At 45.4% G+C, this 25,389-nt stretch overlaps 1 protein-coding gene across 11 annotated transcripts in view; it reads right to left on the bottom strand.

Annotated features, from left to right (window-relative positions):
- Positions 1 to 25,389, bottom strand: part of RAPGEF1 (Rap guanine nucleotide exchange factor 1) — a gene marked incomplete at its 5' end in the record, with an annotated part of 157,688 nt that overhangs the window by 50,197 nt on the left and 82,102 nt on the right. For all 11 annotated transcript variants that reach the window (XM_082617306.1, XM_082617298.1, XM_082617302.1 and 8 more), the window contains 2 exons: positions 9,930 to 10,086; positions 14,198 to 14,376. In XM_082617306.1, coding sequence (XP_082473432.1) covers positions 9,930 to 10,086; positions 14,198 to 14,376 — 336 coding nt within the window. The remainder of the gene's footprint in view (positions 1 to 9,929; positions 10,087 to 14,197; positions 14,377 to 25,389) is intronic.

The raw sequence follows: 25,389 nt of genomic DNA, 5'->3' as shown, positions 1-25,389 counted from the left end.
TATTCCTGGAGAAACGTGGAGGGTTGAGATCGCCAAGAATCAAGTACTGGAAGAAGAAAGAAGGCTGGCATTTTCCTGTTATCACCATCTAGGAGTTAAACATAATCTCGCACATATTTTAAGGAACAGCTAACCAGCTGGTGATTACAGACAAGGTGGAGAGACAAGAGACGATGTAATTAGAAGAGAGGGCAAGTGGCGTGGAGGCAGGCCCCCTGCACCCCATCGCCTGGAGGAGGGCGGGGAAGGCAGTTCATCCAAGAAGCCCATCACCAGGCCACACAGAAGAGCATCACGGCATCAGAGGGAGTCAAAGTGCCTCGGAAGCGCCACACTCAGCTCACTCTCTTTACAAGCAGGGCAAAGGAAAAGGGAGGAGCCTGTACGCTTGCATCTGCTGAGGCAGGACGAAATTCCACTAATTCTTCACTGATTCCTGAGCGATTATAATTAGAATGCCATCTTCCTGGAGAGGCAGCTGTGTGAACTCAACTACAGAACGTCGTCGGCAAAAGAACCGCCGGACGACAGGCACACGTGCGCACCCGGATTCCAAGGCGGAGTGAGATCCCAGCACTCAGCCTCCTTCCCCCCGGGCCCAACGAGGCCATCACAGGAGGGGCAGCTTTCCACATTCACCACGACCTTCCAGCCCAAACACAAACACACCGGCCAGAAGGTCTTCACTCTCAACCTGGCTTCTCTCTCACAGGCACAAGGGCACCCTTAGAACGTGCACGTACCCGGCGAACGTGCCAACACCCTCATCTCCTGCAGAGCCGCCCGTCTGTAACCTGGCCAGAGCGCAACTCCCCCCCTGCTGAAGCCAGAGTTCTGAGAGGATGTCAGACTTCCCAATCCTCCTGAGGCACAGGTTAGGGAAGACTGAGAGAGACGGCACATGAGACTGTGTCCAGAGCCGGCAGCTGTAAACCAGACAACTGCCAGTTCACCGAAAGGCAGTGTCCAAAAGCCCGAAAGGTACCTGGAAGAGTACCTTTCTAAATACACAATACTCTATTTCCATGTTCATTTTATTCATATTGAGAGTGATCACAGAGACACTTCCATCTTAGATGACCTTCACCCAGTCAAAGCACAGCTCGGTGCTCAGGTAAGGAACGGTCCTATCTGTTTCTGTCTCCTCGGCCCCTGCCTGGCAGAGGCGACACGGGCTGCACCAGGAGAGGCCCGAGTCCTCCAGGTTCACGTGGAGAGAAAACACACTTTAACTGGGAAGCGCCCCGCCCTGCAGCCTGGGCCTGCTGCTCCTGCTCAGGCTGCATCCCAACCTGTCACTGTCTGTCCTCTATCACCACGGGGTCCTGTGCTTACGGCCATGACACGGCCCCTCTACCGGTGAGCGGTCCTAAGACAAGTTCTTCACCAAAGACACTGGGTACAGGCCAGTGGGGAGTTTCCTGTAACTGAAGTGGCATAATGCAGTCACAGGGCTGTCCAGCCCCAGTATGACCTTTATGGTGACAACAAGGGACCTTCCCTGCCCACATCCTAAGTGGGGGTGAGGCAGTGACAGAGCAGAGGAAGCGCCTTCCTTCTCACATGTGCTCAGGAGCAGACAGAGCGCTAAGCAGACAAGGGGCCAGAGTGCACCGGCCTGGCGGGTGACTCAAGTCAGCTTCTGGAGGCCCACAGCAGCCTACAAACAAGGCAGCCAGAGGAGACCTCAAATTCCACCCTGAAAGATGCAGAAGAGACCAGCCCAGAAGCAGTGCCAGGCCTGGTTGGCATGGGGGGAGGGGCATAATTTTAAAACTGGGCACTTGTGTCTTCAAAATAATGACTTGGGGCTAAACACTACAACTCGAACAATAAAAGTTTTCAGGATTCACCCCAATAAAGGCCCTAAACAAGCTTACAAGTTATTGAAAGACCTTCTCTTGACATCTGTAACTAAGTAGAACACGTGTGGGCCCAGAAAGGAGATGCTGCTGCTACAACTCCTAGCTGGATAGGATGTCCTTCTACTCCCAACACCCTTGAGAATGAAAAAGCAGTAAATGTTCGGTGCAGTTCTTCAGGTTAGCAGATTTACTAGAAAAAATACTTAGTGAACTGCTCAGAAAGTAGGCTGAGGAGGGCTTATCTTAGTTTAAGCCACCCTATTATTTTGAAAACACATTAACAACAAAAGTACCCCTAAACCCTGAGCGTATGAAGCTGAAATTGAAGCATGATGATTTCTCTGACTTATGAAAGTATATCCACAACATTCCTACATGGCAATTTCCTACTACACATAACCCGCTGTCTCTTCCCCCTTTCCTTTTTTTTTTTTTTTTTTTTTTGTGTTACGCGGGCCTCTCACTGTTGTGGCCTCTCCCATTGAGGAGCACAGGCTGCGGACGCGCAGGCTCAGCGGCCATGGCTCACGGGCCCAGCCGTTCCGCAGCATGTGGGATCTTCCCGGACCGGGGCACGAACCCGTGTCCCCTGCATCGGCAGGCGGACTCTCAACCACTGCGCCACCAGGGAAGCCCCCCTTTCTTCTTCCCTCTCTTTCTCCTCCTTTGTAAAGCAGTGGAATACTCAGACCACTGCATACAGTAAATACTCAAATACATGCCACATAAGATGGACCATGTAGACACACCAAGAAGAACTATTTCAAATGACTGAAAAATGGATAACCTGAAGGTCAAAAATAACTTTGAAACATCTTTAATACTTTCTAATAATCATACTGATGGAGGTGGTTACTGTTATTCTGAGACTTTTGTGTTTGTATTGTGAAAAAACAAATGAGTCAAAAACAAATGTTGATATTTTTTAAAACAGGGATTTTCAGTGTGGGAGGAAGAAAATTAAGATATAAGCTTGATGAGGTTAAATAAAAACCAGTATAAACTCAAGATGTATTTTCTCTTAAAGAAACTAAACATGTGATCAATGAGTAGCAGTGAGGAACCCTGGGGTGAGGTCTCTAAACATCATTCCCCAGTAAAGGGAACCAGAGCTCCTTAAAGGAACGGCTGATTCCAGGTCGGTGGCAAGAAATGTACAAGGTAATTATAACTCAATAATTAAAAAAAGATAAATAACACAATTTAAAAATAAGCAGAAGACTTGAATAAACATTCCTCTAAATAAGATACACAAATGGCCAATAAGCACATGAAAAGATGCTCAGCATCGTTAGCCATCAGGGAAACGCAAGTCAAGAACCGCAGTGAGACACCACTTCACACCCACTAGGACGGCTATATGGAAAATAACAAGTGCTGGTGAGGATGCAGACAAACTGGAACCCTCATGTACTGCTGGTAGGGATGTAAAATGGTGCAGCTGCTTTAGAAAATAGTCTGGTAGTTTGTTACGAAATCAAACACAGAGATGCTATATGACCCAGCAATTGCAGTCCTAGGCGTCTACCCAAGAGAAATGAAAACATATATCCACACAAAAACTTGTACCTGAGTGTTTGCAGCAGCATTACTCAAAATTGTCACAATGTGGAAACAACTGAGACGTCCAAATGTCCATGAATAAATAACATGTGGTATATCCATGTAATGGAATATTATTTGGCGATAAAAAGAAATGAAGTCCTGATACGTGTGCTAAAACACGGATGAACTTCGAACACATTATGCTAAGTGACAGGAGCCAGTCACAAAAGGACCCACAGTATATGATTCCATTTTTATGAAGTGTCTAGAAGAGGCAAATTTAGGGACTTCCCTGGCGGTCCAGTGGTTAAGACTGCGCTTCTGCAGGGGACGTGGGTTCGATCCCTGGTCAGCGAACTAAGATCCCGCATGTTGCGTGACATGGTCAAAAAAAAAGAAAGGGGCAAATTTATAGAGACAGAAAGTTAGATTAGTGGCTGCCTAAGGCTGGGGAATGGAGAGAAATGAGGGCAGGGTATGGGGAGAGTACAAAGGGTATGGGGTTACTTTCTGAGGCAATGAAAATGTTCTAAAGTTGATTGTGGTGATGGCTGCACAACTCTGTGAATATACTAAAAATCACTGAATTGTTTTAAACTGGGTGAACTGTATGGTATGGGCGTTATATCTCAATAAAGCTATTACCACCTACACACACAAGTAAGTACAAGATGAACCTGGAACACCTTTTCGTGTCCCAAAGTGAGAAAACGATCAAAGACTTCTGGGGTCATGTCAAAATGAACTCAGGAAACAATATGAAGAAGCTGTCACTGTTCAAAGATGGGACTTGAGCATCACTAAGGATAGTAACTGCAATGGACTGGACATATAAACTATGTTTATTTACGCCCCTGAGTTCAGAATGCTAAATTAAAAAACTCAATCCAGGGCTTCCCCGGTGGCTCAGTGGTTAAGAATCTGCCTGCCAATGCAGGGGACACGGGTTCGAGCTCTGGTCTGGGAAGATCCCATATGCTGTGGAGCAGCTAAGCCCATGTGCCACAAGTACTGAGCCTGCGCTCTAGAGCCCGCATGCCACAACTACTGAGCACGCGTGCCACAACTACTGAAGCCTGCGTGCCTAGAGCCCGTGCTCCGCAACAAGAGAAGCCACCGCAATGAGAAGCCCGCGCACCCCAACGAAGAGTAGCCCCCGCTCGACTCAACTAGAGAAAGCCTGTGTGCAGCAACAAAGACCCAACATAGCTAAAAATAAGTAAATACAAATAAATAAATTAAACCCCCCCCCAAAACCTCAATCCAATGGTCATGTTAGATGGTACTAAGAAACACTCATTTTGATAACTGGTAAATGAAGGAAGGAATTAAGCACTGATCCTGCCTTTCCCCTGAGAATCATAACACAGGATAACCTTGATTGACAAGGGGAGGTCTCTTTTAGTGTATTCCGGCTAAGGAATGAGGAAGCGATGGCAGAAAGAATTATAATGTCATCATTTTGCAACTCCAAGGAATTACCGATCTAGGCAATAACCATCAACGGCTATTAATATCCAAAAAGGAAAGACGCCTCTAGATGGAAGTGCAGGGCAGCACCTAGGAAACCTTCTTCTAGATACAAAGACATGAACCTGATGCAGCCTAGTTTTGCAGGAAATTCAGGGGACAGAGGAACATGTTAAATAACCCTGCACAGATATCATCAGTGAAACCAGAGTGTGGGAGACGTCTCAGAGAAACGACCCTTCCTTAAAAAAAAACAAGTAAGTTACAAGGAGAAAAATACAGAGAAGGGAGAACTTTAGACAAATATTAATGAGTTATAGTGTTTGGACTTTATCTGGATCTGAAATGGAAAACCAAACTGTTTGAAAACAGCAAACTATACCCTGCAGGCCAAATCCAGCCCAGGGCTTGCTTCTGTAAGGCCCTCAAGGTAAGAATGCTTTGCTTAAAAAAATTAAATTAAAACAAACAAAGAATATGCAACAGACCAATATGCAGCAGAGAAGCCTGCATATTGTAGCCCCAGAAGCCTAACATATTTACTACCTGGCCCTTTACAGAAAAAGTTCGCCTTGTTCTAGAGATATGCACTAAGATATTTACAGATGAATGGACATGATGCCTGGAATTCGCTTCCAAATAATCCAGGGGAGTAGGAAGAGGTCTGGAAGAAACAAGACTGGCCAACTGTGGAAGTTCTGTGATGGGGCTTCATTATACTGTTCTCTTTTTTGCAAATGTCTGAAATTCATCATAAATAAGAATTTTAAAATAGGCTGATCAAGGAATAAAAGAGGTGGCTCATCTGAAATGTCAGTGCGGTAGAGACAGCTAGTTGCCCCACAGTACCTGCTCTTCCTTAGTAACAGAATTTTACTTGGGCATATGACTAAGTTCTGGCCAATAAAATGTTAAGTGAAAGTTCTGTGAGGCCTTTGAGGAAGCACCCCTAAATGGAGAAGCCACAACTTCCTACTCTCTTTTCTTCCTGGCTAGGTGGAATGTAGTCATAATTCATGGAGACTGTAACAGCCATTTTGGACCATGAGGTGGAGTCCACATGTGAAGATGGTGGGAAAGCAGGATAGGAGACCACATCCCGGGCCATTTTGTGAAAATGCCACGCTAGCCTTGGACTGTCTGCCTATCTGTAGGCTTCTTATACGTGAAGGAAAAATAAAGTTCTATCTTTTGAAGCCAGTATTATTCTGGATTTTCTTGCAGTCAAGTCTAACCCTAACTGATACAGTCAGGAAAATGTTTCTTTCAAAATATTCCTGCTATTCAAGGTGAATCTGGTATACAAGCCCAATTTTTGGGTGGTGATGGTTAAATGACAGAACTGCAAGTATTCCAAAGTTTCTCCCCAGGTCAGTATTTTTTTTTTCTTCCAATTAAAAAATGTGTGTGTGTGGGCTTCCCTGGTGGCACAGTGGTTGAGAGTCCGCCTGCCGATGCTGCCGATGCAAGGGACGTGGGTTTGTGCCCCGGTCTGGGAGGATCCCACGTGCCGTGGAGCAGCTGGGCCCGTGAGCCATGGCCGCTGAGCCTGCGCATCCGGAGCCTGTGCTCCGCAATGGGAGAGGCCGCAACAGTGAGAGGCCCGCGTACCGCAAAAAAAAAAAAAAAAAAAAAGTGTGTGTGTTGTGGGGGAAGAGGCTGGAGGTCTTAGAAGAGAGATCCAAGAAGGTCTGCAGAGATGGTAAAGCAGAGTCCAGAGAGATGGGTTAAGAAACTGTACATCTGAGATAAGAAGAAAAGCTGAAGAGGTGAAACTAGGAAGAGTTGGGGTCTTGGTTTTGAAAGGACAAACTCGTGTATCTGTTTGACCCTGAGAAGCTCAGTCCTCCAACAGCCAAGACCTAGGCTGGAGGTGGTTCCTACAGCAAAAGGAAAGTGAGGGCCTTTGAATTCCTTCCAGAGAGTCATGACCATCTGAGTCTCAGGCTCCCATTGGTAAAGCACCTGCCTGGGTCAGATTAGATAATGAGAGGTCCATCCTTCGACCTGAGTTAAGTTGCCCAAGGTTGTAGAGCTAACAAGTGGCATTTACATGGGGGTTTAAATGATAGACGGTACTGCACATTCAGGGACAAAAACAAAGTAATCCTGCTTTACAACACTTTTTCAACCCTCAAAAGCAAAATTCCATTTAACAAGTGAATGAGTAACTTGGAAGCTGGTGAGTCAGTTTGCAGGAACATGCCAACACTTCCCCTCCAAGTGGGATGATGACACCCTCATGGATGTAGTTCACCTCCACACAGTCCGGTCCCTCCCAGCTCACAGGAGCTCCCTCACACCATGAGGACAGGAGCTTATAAGTTGTCCTAAACCTGACAGGGACAGTGAGAGAGGCTGGAGGCCAGCTGGCCTGGAGGGGAGACACGCTGAATCCCTTGGGCCAAACCATGAATCTTCCTCCTTGTGGGAGGCAGCTGAGGGTGATGGTGAGAACACAGGGTCTGAGGTCCAGCAGGCCTGGGTGTGAATCATGCCCTTGCCACTGACTACTGGTCTGCCTGAGACTGTTTCCACACCTGTGAAGGAGGGGATCACACCCACCTTGGAGGTCGTTATAAGCATTAAGTGGGTAATACACGTTAGCTATGATTACAGTTGAGACCCTAACAGCAAACGCCAACATTACAGTGTCTAAGTCGTCCCCGTGGCCTTGACTGACTCCAACTATGAAAAACTTCTAGTGACACAGGCCAACTCCTGCTCATCCTTTAGGCTTTAGCCTGCCTGTCTCTCCCTGGGGAAGTGTCTCTGATCACCCTGAAATTGAAGGTCCCCCCTACACCCAAGACCACACACCATTCTTCCTTTATAGCACCAGTCCTGGTTATAATTATACAATTACAAGTTTTTGATTGCTGTCCTTTTCCACCTTTAGATTCTAAGCTCCATCAGGTCAGGGACGGTGCCAATTGTGTTTACCACTATATTCCCAATTCTATCACACTGCCCAGCACACAGGAGTTTCTCAATAAACGCTTCTTGAATAAATGAAACAAAATTTAATGTACAGAGCTCCTCACCTAGAGAATCTTTGTTCTGGTTAAAATATTTTAAAAACAATTATGGAAAAGTTCAGACGCTGACAGGCTCATAATCAATAGGTGTCTCTCGCTTTCTCTCTCCCTCCTCCTCTCTTATCCTGGTCAATTTGAAAAATCTGAGAAACTTTTCTTTTAGATAATTTTTCAACTGATACAGTGGCACTTTAATGATTTCATAAAGGAAATCCACTTGGGAATGTTACAAAGCTTTACGCTGAACTCTCCTCTCTCTCTTCTATTTTGGATGTTCTGACTTGTTTCGAAAGATCTAATTATAATCAATTTGGTAGAAGGAAGCCTTAACAATGTCATCTGAAAAATAACACTTGTCAATAACAGCATTTCCAGAAGCCTGGACAGGAAGAGCAAGGCGAGGCGAGCCCGAAGCACACACACCCCGATGGTGAAGTGTGACCCAGGTCACGTCTCACTTGCCCTGCTGACCTCAGAGAGCGACCGGGAGGCTGGAATGGGAGAACGTGTGACTGAGCGCCAGGTCTGGAAAGCAACATCAGGTCCCACACAGCAGCCACCCTGGGCTACATCCTTAAGCCTCACCAGCCAAAACCGATCGTGCAGGACCTAGTAACTGTGGGGAACGAAGAGAACTGGGAGCCGTCAGAGGACACTGTGATGCCATCCAGTCAAGCCTCCCTCTAAATGAGCTCCATAAAGCCCCAGCAGACACAGCAGCCCTGCTTACACAGTATTGGAGGTGGGGAGCCACCCAGACCGCACCAGCCAACACGGTTCGTTCCGGAGCAGTGTATAATGTCCAGCAATGCTTTCTTAGCCTCCCATCAGTAATTTTTACCCGTTGGGGGTCCTTATTCTACTCTCCAGAGCTTCTGGGGAATGTCAATCCAAGGAGGCAGCATTCAGGAGTCTAATGGCATGGTTGAGTGGGGAAGGAGCTGTTTGGACCTAGGGTAAGTACCTTGGCTACAGTTTTGTACTGGAGGGTCTAGAAAGGAAGAGAACACAGTTTTTCAAGCCAAGAGACCTGTTTGCAAAGCATACATCTAGCACCACATAATTAATAATAAACAGCAGCTAAGATCTGAGTGTTTAGTACGCCCAGCATAGTTCTAAAAGCTTTATACGTATTAACTAATTTAACCCTTCCTACAACCCCATGACACAGGGCACCACAACTGCACGTATTCTGTAGGTGAGTTAACTAAGGTACAGAGCGCTTGAGTAAATTGCTCAAGTTCACAGACTAGTAAGCGGTGAACTTGGGATTCAAATCCAGCTGGGCTCCACTCTAGTCTAGCCCTCTTTCCACTACATTATCCGGCCTCACATTCCCACCGCTCACAGCCCTCGTCCCAACCCACAGGATCCCACCTGTTTCACGCCCTACATTCTGCCTTGCTCCTCATCCACTGGGACTTATTTTCTCAATTAGGGTTCGTCCCTTGGACCTCAATTCCAGAACCTCCAAGGACTTCACTTCCTGCTGTAACAATGATTCATAATTTCCCATTATGCCATTTCTGACTTCCCTGGGTAGTAGATTCACAGACCACATCATGGATTTCAAGTACAGTTAGTTTCATTTCTTACTCACGTCAATCCTGCTTTTCTACTAAGAATCCCAGAAGTTCTTAGACCATGAAAAGGTAGCAGTTGACATGTTGGGAGTTTTGCTAAGTCACTGGACTTCATCTAGCCGGCAAGCGTGCATAGCCAGAGCTGTAGTATAAAGACTACCCGTAGACTTAATACAAGGCCCAGTAAAGGCTGACTGCTTCTGGCAGCTTTTCTAACTATCAGGACGAGTACTCCAAAGGTTGTATTCCTGTACGAGTCATTTGTACCAAGAGAAACAGCTGTGGGACAGAGCAGCATCCAACAGCAGAAACACTGGAAGACGTTCACTCTAATGTACAAAGTTTAGCAATAAGTTCTCATGTGACAAACACCCAGGATGGAGGGTGCTCCAAGTCCCTGATGAGGACTGTCTGGAACCTGCACGTACCTTCACTCCGTCCAGCACGGCTTTGATGACCCCCTTCACCGTTGTCACCATCTCTTTATCTTCTGAGTTCACACCTTCTAGCATCACCTGGTCAGACCAACGAATGAGGTTGGCGAGACTTTGGTACACTCGGCTATAGCAGGAGGAGAGGGCTGAGCTAGAGGTAGGAGAAGATTTTTAAAAGAATATTAAAAATCTAAAGAATGACCATCACTTTACATCATCTGTTTAGCAGAGACCTAGTTTCTCAGTGACTAGGGTTTCTCAATCCTTCTTTCTGTAAGATCTGCACCTCCTTTTAATAAACTTTTCCTCCCTGAATCTATTTCCTTACATCCCATGAAGATTTTGTGGAGCTTTATCTCCCAGTCTGTTATAAATTTTTTTTCATTTCTCATATATAATGTATAAAAATTCCACCATGATAGTTAATATGCTTTTTCAAACTTCACAACCTCCACGAGATTCTGATAACATCTCTCATCTTCCTCTCCTTCTAGTAGGTCAGACTGTTGTACACTTCTTGTTCTGCATTAGATAAAAATTCATGTTATATTGTGTCACAAGGAGTCAACAGGTTTGTGGAATTTTAGCAGGCAGGATCCTTTAAAGGAACAGCCTTTCTTTTTATTAAAAAATTTTTTTTGGATCTTAGTTCCCTGACCAGGGATCGAATCTGCACCCCCTGCCGTGGAAGCGCAGAGCCTTAACCACTGGACTGCCAGGGAAGTCCCAAGGAACAGCCTTTAAACATGAGCCCAAAGAGATCTGAAATTTACTAGAATTCCTTCTAACATGGGCTCAGCTTCACCATCCCCTGCAATAAACCATGGCTGAGATGTCAGAGGAATGCACTAATGCGGAGTATTTTAAGGAGGACAAGTCAGAGGCGAGGTGACCTGCGGTGATGGTAGGTGGGGGGAGGAGGTACCAACTTCACTGTGATGCCAACACCTCAAAACAGAAGCCCTGAGCACATCTGGAGGCCCCAACGATTGTAGAGTGGAGGCCAAAATGAAGACGTTTTATATCTTCCACATATTTTTAAACAACTAAAGATACTTTTCCCTAGGATTTATGGCAAGGATCATTTTGCCATTTTAAATAGTATGTATTACAACAGAGGTAGAGCAAAAATGTAGAAAACTACCTCCTCCACTAAAAAAAAAAAAAAAAAAAGAATGAGGCAGACATTTAGGAGCCAAAGATATACTTTTTCCCCAAAGATATAATTTTGAGAAAAATACATAATATTGTAAGATATGATTAAAACAGGTTCTAAAAACAAAGACATTAAAAAAAAAAAGCCTGAACCAGACAATGCTCTAATGAGAAGCTCTTCAGAATCAGGTAAGGAGGAGGAGAATTTCCAGGAGGTCTGAAGTCTCCACTTAGCCATTCACTCGGCTCCGTGCATGTTCCGGTGGGAAGAAAGAAGAGTCAGGAAGGATGAAAGCAGCTCCTCAAGCCCCACTACAAAGAAGAAAACTTTACAAAGGGAGCCACAAGAAAGCCAGGGTTTGGCTGCTTTAGAGGATGATACAAATGAAAAGTGTTTGGTGTCAGACCTATTCTCTTCGGAAGGAGGACTGAGAGAATAAAACACAACCTGCAGAGCTGCCGGTGGGGGGGGGGCGGGGGCCAGACCATAGGTGGCGTCGTCCTGAAGGGGCGTGTGCTTCTAGCAGCTCTGTTCCTCCTCCCTGGCCAGGCCAGGCTAGACCTCTTGAAACAAAGACTGTGGCCTCCCACCCGCAATAGTTCAATGAAAGAGGTGGGAGGGGTCACTTTTACGTGATACTTAATTCCCACCTACACTGGATGTTAACATTTCCCTGAAAGCACCTGAAAATGTTGGTAATTGTGTCCACCCTTCACACTGTGAGCTTGCAAGAAGAATATCCCTGTGTCTTAATGTCATGGGAAGGACGTTAAAAAAGGAAGGAGGGTCTTGTACCATAAAAGTGTCCAGTAGACCAGTCGCTGGTGTGCACTGAGGGCAAAGCAGGGATCCTGCTCTCAAACATCTCTGCATGTTCCACCGTCAGGAAAAGCCTCCATTCACTGCGCACACTGAACAGCCAGCCGCTTGTTCACAGGCCCGTCACCACGGCCCTCGGAACCTAGGGGAGCCTGGCCAAGAGCCTACCTGCTAGGGCCCAACCCACAGAGAAGAGGCAGGAAAACACCCTCCCAGCTAACAAATGCACGGGAGGATGAGATGATGGAAGGCAGCTAAAAGAAACATTTGAGGAGCATTTTAGAGCATCTCAGGGAGCTCAATAAAAGTATCATCAACGGGCTTTGGAAGAATTTCAGGAGGAAAAAATCCCTTAAATGGCATTAGCCAAAGGATTACAAAGAAAAAAAAAGAAATCGTTATTCCTTATGGCCACACCCAGGCATTTCTCTTTTCCCCTCTAGGAAACTGTTATAGACAGTAAGTCATTTTTGTCAACTATAAAGTCATTACAAAACCTCCCCATGGACAAAAAATGCCCCAGACCATTGTCCTATTACTCGGTCAATTCTTCCAGAGCCTGCACGTCTAGAAAGTAACTTCCCAAGCAGAGTTGCTGGCTGACACTGCAGGAAGCGACTGTCCTAGCAGCAGCGCCCTGTCAACGCTGTTACAGGGCTCAGTGAAGGTGACTGTCCTGGACTCTCCCAAAGAGGCCTGGCACGTGAGGGCATCCGCCCTCATTTCCCACAGCGCCGCCCGTCGGCGCCCTGGTGTGATCACACTCTGCTCACAGGACTGCTGGTCTCGTCCCTGCCGGGCACACTGTGCCCGCTGGCCTCAGTTCCTCTGCTCTTCTCCTTCTCCTGCCCCCACTGCCCATCCAAATCCTGCCCTTCCTTCAGGTCCAGCTGCAGCATATCCTCCCCCAGGAAGTGCAACTCTCTTGTAAGTCTCCCTCCTTCAGAGTCAAACAGAGCTTCCACTCGGTACCCTCAATTCAGCACTGTCACACAGTGGGGGAGTTGATTTTTTCAGGTCTTAACTCTCCCACGGTAGGCCCATCCCGTGAGAAGACGTGTATGAGAGCATTTCATAAAAGCTACCTGTGCGTCTGAAACCCAGCAGACTGTTAAGCATGTTCCCTCAAAGGAGAACAGCACCGGGCCTGTCTACGAGCCGGGCACTGGGCTACCTACTGGAAAAGCATGGTGCTTGGTCTCAGAGAGTCCTCCATATGGAGCAACTGAACAAGGCACCAAAGGGACTCGCTTCCTCAGAGGCTTCTTGTACATGACAGCAGCCTGGCCTGGAAAGTGAAGACAGAGCAGAGAAAGCCTTATCCTTCCCCGCCAAGTGGCTTCAGTGAGCTTCCAGCCAAAACCCACCATCTACAGGGGTCAGTAGAAGCTCCAGGGCAGAGAGCTTCTTGGAAATAAAGATACTGTTTTATCTCCCAGAAGAAGAAAACTATGCACTTCACTGTCAAGTTCTGAAAGCAGTTCACAAAAGCTTAGCCTCATGGGGCTACAAGGGCACTAAACCATCTTGAGGAACTGAAACAGAGAGATGTTTATCCTGAACAGGTACCAGGGAAGAAAAACAAAGCCAGCAGGCATCTGACAGCCTCTCAAAAAGAAGCTCTGATAGGCTCTCACTGAAGATTACATTTCATACTGCTTTCCTTTCTGTATTTAACAACAAACATAGGGGCAAGCCGCTCACTAACCTTTCAGAGGAAAACGAACTCTAGCAATAAAAGCATTACCTCACAAAAGCTGACTACGCTTCCATACCTGGCTTCCAATGAATCCAGGTGCTGTTTGGGAGGACCTGGCTTGATACGATTAAATGTTTCACTAATCCAGGCTCTAATGGGATTCTTCTCTACCTCTTTTGGCCTAATAATCTAAGCAGCCAAGGTCTCCAATAGGTTAGATACTGGCAGGATTTAATGTCATAATAAACTATGGTTAACACAGGGTACTGGGAAAAATGGGTCCAAATCAATGCAATTATTGCCAACGAGCCGGCTAGTACGAAAAAATAACCACAGACTTACACTGTGGCTACATCCCCAGCAATGATGGCGACCTTCCTCAGTGCTGAGGCCTCATGAGTAACAATGATGACCTCAACCTTGGAAGAATACCAAGTGACAGCCATGGGGCAGGGGTGGGGGCGGGGCGTGGGAGGGCTCCTTTTCCTCCTGGCCCTCCTCACTGGCCCTAGAAACACTGAGTGTGAAATGCCCCCGAACCAAGGTGCCACTAGGCCTCCACTGCTGACACAGCCCAGAGCAACTCACCTGTGTTGAATTCGAGGGTCGCTCTGCACCAGGGGTAAGATGGCCTCCAGCACCTTGCTGGCAGACCCTGGAAGCATCTCCAGTACCTTCTTATCAATAGCCATTTTGTCCACAATGGTCTTAAAGTAGCGCAAGGCACTGACAACCTCCTTCTCTTTCTCTTCCAGCCAGCTCAGGTTCTGAAAGGAAATGTTAAGCGTAAGGAGGGAGGAGAGAGATTAAAGGGAGCAATTTTAAAATAAAATAAAATAAAATTTCCTGCAAACTAGTTTGAGATCGACACCAATGGAAAAGGCTTCTTGCTGCAGAAAGCAAGCCAAATTGTTTTTCTAAGGATTGCAGTCAGGACACAGAGGCTAGACTTGAAGGAAGAAGAAGAGGCCGACGGAGAAAGGCTGTTCAGATATTCCTAATTCCCTTCCCGGACAGAGACAGATTTGCCCTGGGGTCTCCGCCTCCACCACACTGAGATATCACCACTACACTCAGTAAGTGTAGTGAGGACTAATTTGCTGATGGCTGCAGGAGGCTTACAGAACCAACAGTTAAGTCCCAACGTGTGTATCTATCCAGTAAATCAAATCAAGAAACCCCGGGCCTTTCAAGGTCCTAGGAGCTGTGTAAGACCGGTCAGAGGCATTAGTGCTCAAAACCCACTCTCCCAGGACTCCTCACTAGATCCCCACATTTGACCAAAGACGCAGCCCCTCTCAACGAAATGATATGGCTCTCCCAGAGGACCTGGAAACCCTAGGGTTAGAAGGGGCGGGATGTGCTGGGGTGAAAAGGTGAAGAAGCTGGACAGATGGCAGTGACTCAATCACTACTCCTGCGGCGCGTGCTAACAGCACGCAGGGTCCCTCTGCCCCTGAGGAAAGCCCGCCTAGGAGGAAAAGAAAACACAGAGTCCTGTACTTCCCAGCACTCACATTCCCACACCCAAATCTTTTCTCCTTGACTGTGGGATACCCTGAATGCACAGACAGTGGGTAAACACACACCCCCCTTTGGTTTCTTTCTCCAACCTCTCCTTATACTGACCCTAATGTCAACAACCCAGGTCCCAGCTGGCTGGCAGGGAAAGGGAGATCAAGAATAATCTATAAAATGGATAAATCCGAAAATGGATAATCTACTCAAGTAGAATCGATTACATGTCCAGGGCAAATTAAGAGTGGTACGCATGAGGAAAACTGCCACCTGTGGGCTCTTTGAGGTCCAGAGAATATTCAAATAAAAACCACCAAGAACAAGATAATTTCTAGAAAAAGTAGATTTAAAACTACATAAGTATATAAAAGAGTGATACACAATCAAAAGTGATTACGGGAGACTTCCGGGTAAGATGGCGGAAGAGTAAGACGCGGAGATCACCTTCCTCCCCACGGATACACCAGAAATACAGCTACACGTGGAACAACTCCTACAGAACACCTACTGAACGCTGGCAGAAGACCCCAGACCTCCCAAAAGGCAAGAAACTCCCCACATACCTGGGTAGGGCAAAGCGGAGAGATCCCCACACAGAGGATCAGTGCCGAGCGGCACTCAGCAGCCCGAGAGGCTTGTCTGCTCGCCCGCCGGGGCGCGCAGCGCTGGAAGCTGAGGCTCGGGCTTCGGTCAGAGCGCAGGGAGAGGACTGGGGCTGGCCGCGAGAACTCAGCCTGAAGGGGGCTAATGTGCCACAGCTAGCCGGGAGGGAGTCCGGGAAAACTCTGGAGCTGCCGAAGAGGCAAGAGACTTTTTCTTCCCTCTTGGTTTCCTGGTGCGCGAGGAGAGGGGATTAAGAGCGCTGCTTAAAAGGGCTCCGCAGACGGGCGCGAGTCGCGACTGAAAGCGCGGAGCCCAGAGACGGGCGTGGGACGCTGGGGCTGCTGCTGCCGCCGCCAAGAAGCCTGTGTGCGACCGCAGGTCACTGCCCACACCGCCCTTCCGGGAGCCTGTGCAGCCCGCCACTGCCGGGGTCCCGGGATCCAGGGGCGGCTTCCCTGGGAGAACGCACGGCGCGCCTCGGGCTGGTGCAACGTCACGCCGACCTTTGCCGCTGCAGGCTCGCCCCGCACTCCGTGCCCCTCCCTCCCGCCCGGCCTGAGTGAGCCAGAGTCCCCGAAGAGGCTGCTCCTTTAACCCTGTCCTGCCTGAGCGAAGAACAGACGCCCTCCGGCGACCTACATGCAGAGGCGGGGCCAAATCCAAAGCTGAGACCCAGGAGCTGTGAGAACAAAGAAGAGAAAGGGAAACCTCTCCCAGCAGCCTCAGAAGCAGCGGATTAAAGCTCCACAATCAACTTGATGTACCCTGCATCTGTGGAATACATGAATAGACAACACATCATCCCAAATTGAGGAGCCAGGAGTCAGTGCTGTGCCTCTGAGGTGGGAGAGCCAACTTCAGGACACTGGTCCACAAGAGACCTCCCAGCTCCACATAATATCAAACGGCAAGAATCTTCCAGAGATCTCCATCTCAACACCAGCACCCAGCTTCACTCAACGACCAGCAGGCTACAGTGCTGGACACCCTAAGCCAAACAACTAGCAAGACAGGAACACAACGCCACCCATTAGCAGAGAGGTGGCCTAAACTCATAAAAAGTCTGCAGACACCCCAAAACACACCACCAGACGTGGACCTGCCCACCAGAAAGACAAGATCCAGCCTCATCCACCAGAACACAGGCACTAGTCCCCTCCACCAGGAAGCCTACACAACCCACTAAACCAACCTTAGCCACTGGGGTCAGACACCAAAAACAACGGGAACTTTGAACCTGCAGCCTGCAAAAAGGAGACCCCAAACACAGTAACATAAGCAAAATGAGAAGACAGAAAAACACACAGCAGGAGAAGGAGCAAGATAAAAACCCACCAGATCTAACAAATGAAGAGGTAATAGGCAGTCTACCTGAAAAAGAATTCAGAATAATGATGGTAAAGATGATCCAAGATTCTATTTCCCAGATCCAAAATCTTGGAAATAGAATAGACAAAATGCAAGAAACAGTTAACAAGGACCTAGAAGAACTAAAGATGAATCAAGCATCGATTAAAAACACAATACATGAAATAAAAAATACTCTAGATGGGATCAATAGTAGAATAACTGAGGCAGAAGAACGGATAAGTGAGGTGGAAGATAAAATAGTGGAAATAACTGCTGCAGAGCAAAATAAGGAAAAAAGAATGAAACGAACAGAGGACAGTCTCAGAGACCTCTGGGACAACATTAAACGCACCAACATTCGAATTATAGGGGTTCCAGAAGAAGAAGAGAAAAAGAAAGGGACTGAGAAAATATTTGAAGAGATTATAGTTGAAAACTTCCCTAATATGGGAAAGGAAATAGTTAATCAAGTCCAGGAGGCACAGAGAGTCCCATACAGAATAAATCCAAGGAGAAATACGCCAAGACACATATTAATCAAACTGTCAAAAATTAAACACAAAGAAATCATATTAAAAGCAGCAAGGGAAAAACAACAAATAACACACAAGGGAATCCCCATCAGGATAACAGCTGATCTCTCAGCAGAAACTCTACAAGCCAGAAGGGAGTGGCAGGACATAATTAAAGTGATGAAGGAGAAAAACCTGCAACCAAGATTACTCTACCCAGCAAGGATCTCATTCAGATTTGATGGAGAAATTAAAACGTTTACAGACAAGCAAAAGCTGAGAGAATTCAGCACCACCAAACCAGCTTTACAACAAATGCTAAAGGAACTTCTCTAGGCAAGAAACACAACAGAAGTAAAAGACCTACAATAATGAACCCAAAACAATTAAGAAAATGGGAACAGGAACATACATATCAATAATTACCTTAAATGTAAATGGACTAAATGCTCCCACCAAAAGACACAGATTGGCTGAATGGATACAAAAACAAGACCCATATATATGCTGTCTACAAGAGACCCACTTCAGACCTAGAGACACATACAGACTGAAAGTAAGGGGATGGAAAAAGATATTCCATGCAAATGGAAACCAAAAGAAAGCTGGAGTAGCAATTCTCATATCAGACAAAATAGACTTTAAAATAAAGACTACTAGAAGAGACAAAGAAGGACACTACCTAATGATCAAGGGATCGATCCAAGAAGAAGATATAACAATTGTAAATATTTATGCACCCAACATAGGAGCACCTCAATACATAAGGCAAATACTAACAGCCATAAAAGGAGAAATTGACAGTAACACACTCATAGTAGGGGACTTTAACACCCCACTTTCACCAATGGACAGATCATCCAAAATGAAAATAAATAAGGAAACACAAGCTTTAAATGATACATTAAACAAGATGGACTTAATTGATATTTATAGGACATTCCATCCAAAAACAACAGAATACACATTTTTCTCAAGTGCTCATGGAACATTCTCCAGGATAGATCATATCTTGGGTCACAAATCAAGCCTTGGTAAATTTAAGAAAATTGAAATTGTATCAAGTATCTTTTCCGACCACAATGCTATGAGACTAGATATCAATTACAGGAAAAGATCTGTAAAAAATACAAACACATGGAGGCTAAACAATACACTACTTAATAACGAAGTGATCACTGAAGAAATCAAAGAGGAAATTAAAAAATACCTAGAAACAAATGACAATGGAGACACGACGACCCAAAACCTATGGGATGCAGCAAAAGCAGTTCTAAGAGGGAAGTTTATAGCAATACAATCCCACCTTAAGAAACAGGAAACATCTCGAATAAACAACCTAACCTTGCACCTAAAGCAATTAGAGAAAGAAGAACAAAAACATCCCAAAGCTAGCAGAAGGAAAGAAATCATAAAAATCAGATCAGAAATAAATGAAAAAGAAATGAAGGAAACGATAGCAAAGATCAATAAAACTAAAAGCTGGTTCTTTGAGAAGATAAACAAAATTGATAAACCATTAGCCAGACTCATCAAGAAAAAAAGGGAGAAGACTCAAATCAATAGAATTAGAAATGAAAAAGGAGAAGTAACAACTGACACTGCAGAAATACAAAAGATCATGAGAGATTACTATAAGCAACTCTATGCCAATAAAATGGACAACCTGGAAGAAATGGACAAATTCTTAGAAATGCACAACCTGCCAAGACTGAATCAGGAAGAAATAGAAAATATGAACAGACCAATCACAAGCACTGAAATTGAAACTGTGATAAAAAATCTTCCAACAAACAAAAGCCCAGGACCAGATGGCTTCACAGGCGAATTCTATCAAGCATTTAGAGAAGAGCTAACACCTATCCTTCTCAAACTCTTCCAAAATATAGCAGAGGGAGGAACACTCCCAAACTCATTCTACGAGGCCACCATCACCTTGATACCAAAACCAGACAAGGATGTCACAAAGAAAGAAAACTACAGGCCAATATCACTGATGAACATAGATGCAAAAATCCTCAACAAAATACTAGCAAACAGAATCCAACAGCACATTAAAAGGATCATACACCATGATCAAGTGGGGTTTATTCCAGGAATGCAAGGATTCTTCAATATACGCAAATCAATCAACGTGATACACCATATTAACAAATTGAAGGAGAAAAACCATATGATCATCTCAATAGATGCAGAGAAAGCTTTCGACAAAATTCAACACCCATTTATGATAAAAACCCTGCAGAAAGTAGGCATAGAGGGAACTTTCCTCAACATAATAAAGGCCATATATGACAAACCCACGGCCAGCATCGTCCTCAATGGTGAAAAACTGAAACCATTTCCACTAAGATCAGGAACAAGACAAGGTTGCCCACTCTCACCACTCTTATTCAACCTAGTTTTGGAAGTTTTAGCCACAGCAATCAGAGAAGAAAAGGAAATAAAAGGAATCCAAATCGGAAAAGAAGAAGTAAAGCTGTCACTGTTTGCAGATGACATGATACTATACATAGAGAATCCTAAAGATGCTACCAGAAAACTACTAGAGCTAATCAATGAATTTGGTAAAGTTGCAGGATACAAAATTAATGCACAGAAATCTCTGGCATTCCTATATACTAATGATGAAAAATCTGAAAGTGAAATCAAGGAAACACTCCCATTTACCATTGCAACAAAAAGAATAAAATATCTAGGAATAAACCTACCTAAGGAGACAAAAGACCTGTATGCAGAAAATTATAAGACACTGATGAAAGAAATTAAAGATGATACAAATAGATGGAGAGATGTACCATGTTCTTGGATTGGAAGAATCAACATTGTGAAAATGACTCTACTACCCAAAGCCATCTACAGATTCAATGCAATCCCTATCAAACTACCACTGGCATTTTTCACAGAACTAGAACAAAAAATTTCACAATTTGTATGGAAACACAAAAGACCCCGAATAGCCAAAGCAATCTTGAGAACGAAAAATGGAGCTGGAGGAATCAGGCTCCCTGACTTCAGACTATACTACAAAGCTACAGTAATCAAGACAGTATGGTACTGGCACAAAAACAGAAAGATAGATCAATGGAACAGGATAGAAAGCCCAGAGATAAACCCACGGACATATGGTCACCTTATCTTTGATAAAGGAGGCAGGAATGTACAGTGGAGAAAGGACAGTCTCTTCAATAAGTGGTGTTGGGAAAACTGGACAGGTACATGTAAAAGTATGAGATTCGATCACTCCCTAACACCATACACAAAAATAAGCTCAAAATGGATTAAAGACCTAAATGTAAGGCCAGACACTATCAAACTCTTAGAGGAAAACATAGGCAGAACACTCTATGACATAAATCACAGCAAGATCCTTTTGGACCCACCTCCTAGAGAAATGGAAATAAAGACAAAAATAAACACATGGGACCTAATGAAACTTAAAAGCTTTTGCACAGCAAAGGAAACCATAAACAAGACCAAAAGACAACCCTCAGAATGGGAGAAAATATTTGCAAATGAAGCAACTGACAAAGGATTAATCTCCAAAATTTATAAGCAGCTCATGCAGCTCAATAACAAAAAAACAAACAACCCAACCCAAAAATGGGCAGAAGACCTAAATAGACATTTCTCCACGGAAGATATACAGACTGCCAACAAACACATGAAAGGATGCTCAACATCTTTACTCATTAGAGAAATGCAAATCAAAACTACAATGAGATATCATCTCACACCAGTCAGAATGGCCATCATCAAAAAATCTAGAAACAATAAATGCTGGAGAGGGTGTGGAAAAAAGGGAACACTCTTGCACTGCTGGTGGGAATGTGAATTGGTACAGCCGCTATGGAGAACGGTATGGAGGTTCCTTAAAAAACTACAAATAGAACTACCATATGACCCAGCAATCCCACTACTGGGCATATACCCCGAGAAAACCATAATTCAAAAAGAGACATGTACCAAAATGTTCATAGCAGCCCTATTTACAATAGCCCGGAGATGGAAACAACCTAAGTGTCCATCATCGGATGAATGGATAAAGAAGATGTGGCACATATATACAATGGAATATTACTCAGCCATAAAAAGAAATGAAATTGAGCTATTTGTAATGAGGTGGATAGACCTAGAGTCTGTCATACAGAGTGAAGTAAGTCAGAAAGAGAAAGACAAATACTGTATGCTAACACATATATATGGAATTTAAGAAAAAAAAATGTCATGAAGAACCTAGGGGTAAAACAGGAATAAAGACACAGACCTACTAGAGAATGGACTTGAGGATATGGGGAGGGGGAAGGGTAAGCTGTGACAAAGTGAAAGAGCGGCATGGACATATATACACTACCAAACGTAAGATAGATAGCTAGTGGGAAGCAGCCGCATAGCACAGGGAGATCAGCTCGGTGCTTTGTGACCGCCTGGAGGGGTGGGATAGGGAGGGTGGGAGGGAGACGCAAAAGGGAGGGGATATGGAAACATATGTATATGTATAACTGATTAAATTTGTTATAAGGCAAAAAAAAAATAAAAAAAAAAAAAAAAAAAAAAAAAAGTGATTACGATTCTGAACACCAGCTCTTTTAAAATAATGAGGAATGTCATTTTAAATAAAAAATTTCAATAGTGGATTTCATGGGAATATCAAAGGAAAAACATAAAAATGGAATCAAGAAGTAATTAGCTCCTTTCGTCAGACAACTTTCAAAAACCCAATTTGATTTGTCTCAATGGGGGTACTTCCCAAAAGGTATCCTGTAGACCACCATGATACATTTCTCCAAGGGAGGCAAAAGACACGCCTTCCCCATCCCCATCACTGTGGCCTCTCTGCCGTCACTTGTTTTTCTCTTCTCACTACCGGACACGTTTGTTTATTTACTGCGTGTTTCCAAGAGCCAGGCACTTGCTTCTCCACCTCGCGGCCCAGAGCGCTCTGCTTCGCCACGGCCTACACGGGGCTGAGAGGAACCTCAGTATGAAGGAACTCATGGTGCCTTGCAGACATCAAATGTGACTAAAACCACTCTGGCCAGCTGAGCAAGAGGACTCTGGCTACAACACTGCCCTCAGCACATCAGGACGCGCAAGGAGCCAGCAGTGACAAAACGTGGGGAGGAAGCAGGAAACATTTTAAGAAAATGTGTCACGAGGTTTGCTAGGGAGAAAGGGGCTAATCTGGAGATGGGAGCCGTCCAAAAGTGGCAAGGCACTTCACAGAAAAAAAGAGAACTCTCCTGTCATTTGCAGAGAGATCAAATGAGCCACTGAAGAGCCGGGCTGCCCTGGGCTCCTAATAAAGGAGCCGACAACCTAGCAGAGTCAGGTTTCATCCATTAACTCTACAGAAAATTCCACTCCCAGAATTAATGGCCTCTGAACGCTGTGCATTCCCCTAGCCCATCAGCTGTTAAACTATGGCTTCTCGCGAAACACAGCCAGCAGTCGGAAGAGTTTACAATGAGACACCCAGACCGAACACCCCCAGGAACAGGGAACCTGAGGCCGAGGCCTCAGAGGGGCAGCTGCATCCACCTGCACACCCGCTCCTGCGTCAGGGGTTAGATGCCACCACTGGTGCAAATAAACCTGGAAACTACATGAGGCCAGCGGTGCTGGGGAAGGGCCTCGATCCAAAGGGACTGCTGGGCTTCAGGCTCCTCATCTGCAAAATGGGGAGAATAATGCCTGCCCTGGGTGATCGAAAGAGGTTCGTGTGGGGGGCTGGGTGAGAATGCATATGGAAGCACTTCCTAAAATTAAGGGAGAAAGAGATTTTGATTAAGAAAACTTGGGCCACAGCCCACACTCTCTGTATACTGGGAAGAGTGAAAGCGTGTGCACATGGTCCAGGTGAGGAGTAAGTAAGACGGTGCGTGAAATCACCCAGGACGGGGCCCGGGCGAAGAGAGACCTGCAGGAAGTTGTAGATGGATCCAGATCTATTTCTGTCTACCTGAGTTGCAATTTCCCATGTAATAACCTGGGAAAAATGAGAATATAGATGGAACTACTAAGTCGTAAGACAGCTAGTAAGCAATAATTAAGGAAGATGGCAAATGACAGAGCCGGCCAAGTTCACACCCCCCGGCGGATTCCCCAACACTTCCTGTTCTGACCGTGGGCCTCCACCATGGGTTTATACTCACTCGGTCTCATGCAGGTGGCCTGGGGCAGAGCACAGTCATTCAACCCTTCTTAAAGGGCAACGACCAGAAACCAGGGTAACACTCTTCCTTGGGTGAAGATCACACCTATAGCTCCTTCCCAGAGAACAGTTTCTCAGCCATGGCACTGACATTTTAGGACAGAAAATCCTTTGTTGGGGTGGGGGGGAGGCGGGGTTGCTGTCCTCTGTATTGTACGATGTTTACCAGCACCCCTGGCCTCCAGCCAACAGATGCCAGTAGCACCTGCTTCAATCTCCCAGTTGTGACAACCAAAAGTGTCTCCAGACATGGCCACGTGTCCCCTGGAGTTTGCAGGAACCCCCACTAAGGAAAGAGAACTTGAGCATCAAATTTCCCCTATGACCTTCCTCTCTTGGAGTGATGAAGAAAGGGGGAAAAATTCCAAGAAGTGAGCGGCTGAAACAGTTTCTTATCAGAGTTCACTAGCAAAACACAGTGGTTAGTAAATCATTTTACTCCGGGATGCCTGGACTAGTGTCAGATGACAAGTGACACTCTTCCTGGCGTTTAATATAAAACCCAGTTCCAAGGGGTTACTAAACAGATTGCAATAAGAAATAATTGTGGTACAGACCAAATCTCCCACTTTCTTACTCCTTCAATCTGGAATTTAGATCAATCTGGCAAACACCATATATTTCATTCTTGCTCTCTAGCCTCCTTTTCTTAACAGATGGGGCAGGAAAAACGATTATTCAACAAAGACTTTGGACTTAAAACCTTTATTTTCTCCACTTTTAACTAGACTTTTAAGATATTCTGCGGGTCAACATAAAAACAGAAGTAGATGCACTGCAAAATTGAAGAGCTATGTGTTTATATAAGAGGGTAGTGTTTGCTAGTGGCATTCAAGTGACAGCTGTGGTAACAGTTCTACAAACTACACTGTGGACAGTCACTGAAGGGTTCAGAATCTACTCATCCATGAGGCTTGTCTTTATTGTACACCGCTGAGTTTAATTTTGTTTTTATGTTCAGTTACATGTGGGAGCTGACATTAGATCTGTTAGATATTAAACAATAAATTGACTTCCATAAAGAGTAACTGTAGCATTGAGAGAGTTTCGACTTGATGTCAGATGGCCTGTGTTCAAATCTCAGCATCACCACTCTTTGCGTGACTTTGCCCAAACGTTTAGTATCTCCACAGTCCCAGCTTCCTTTTCTGCAAGGTAAGTTTCCACCTCCCAGGGTTATAATGAGAATTAAGTGAGAGAGCGCGTGTAAAGCACATAGCATGGGGCTAAAAGAAGGCACAAAAGGTGCCCCCGGCTCCGAGAGCGCCGGGTCCGCACAGCAGCATCACACTCACGAGTCTCGGGAGACAGTTAACGGAGTAGCTTACACTTTAGATGCCCTTCCTTTTCTCAACTATCCAGGTCATCTTAGCAACTCAAGGAAAGAACAGCTGGTCTTAAGAGATGAGACTCACCCGCTTCCCCCGAACCCGTTGGACCCAAGCAGCACACCCAAACCAATCCCAAAAATCCCGGAGCTTTCGCCATGAAGTACTGAGCTCTCTCCAAAGGCCATGGGGGCTTGGATAAACTCTTACATTTATCCAAGGCTCCTTGGACTGTTTCCTGAACAATTAAGCCCA

This window comes from Mesoplodon mirus, assembly GCF_964341445.2.
Source record: "Mesoplodon mirus genome assembly, chromosome: 1".
Lineage (NCBI taxonomy): Eukaryota > Metazoa > Chordata > Mammalia > Artiodactyla > Ziphiidae > Mesoplodon > Mesoplodon mirus.
The sequence above is the reverse complement of the archived record's forward strand: the minus strand, read 5'-3'. Positions and strand labels throughout refer to the sequence as shown.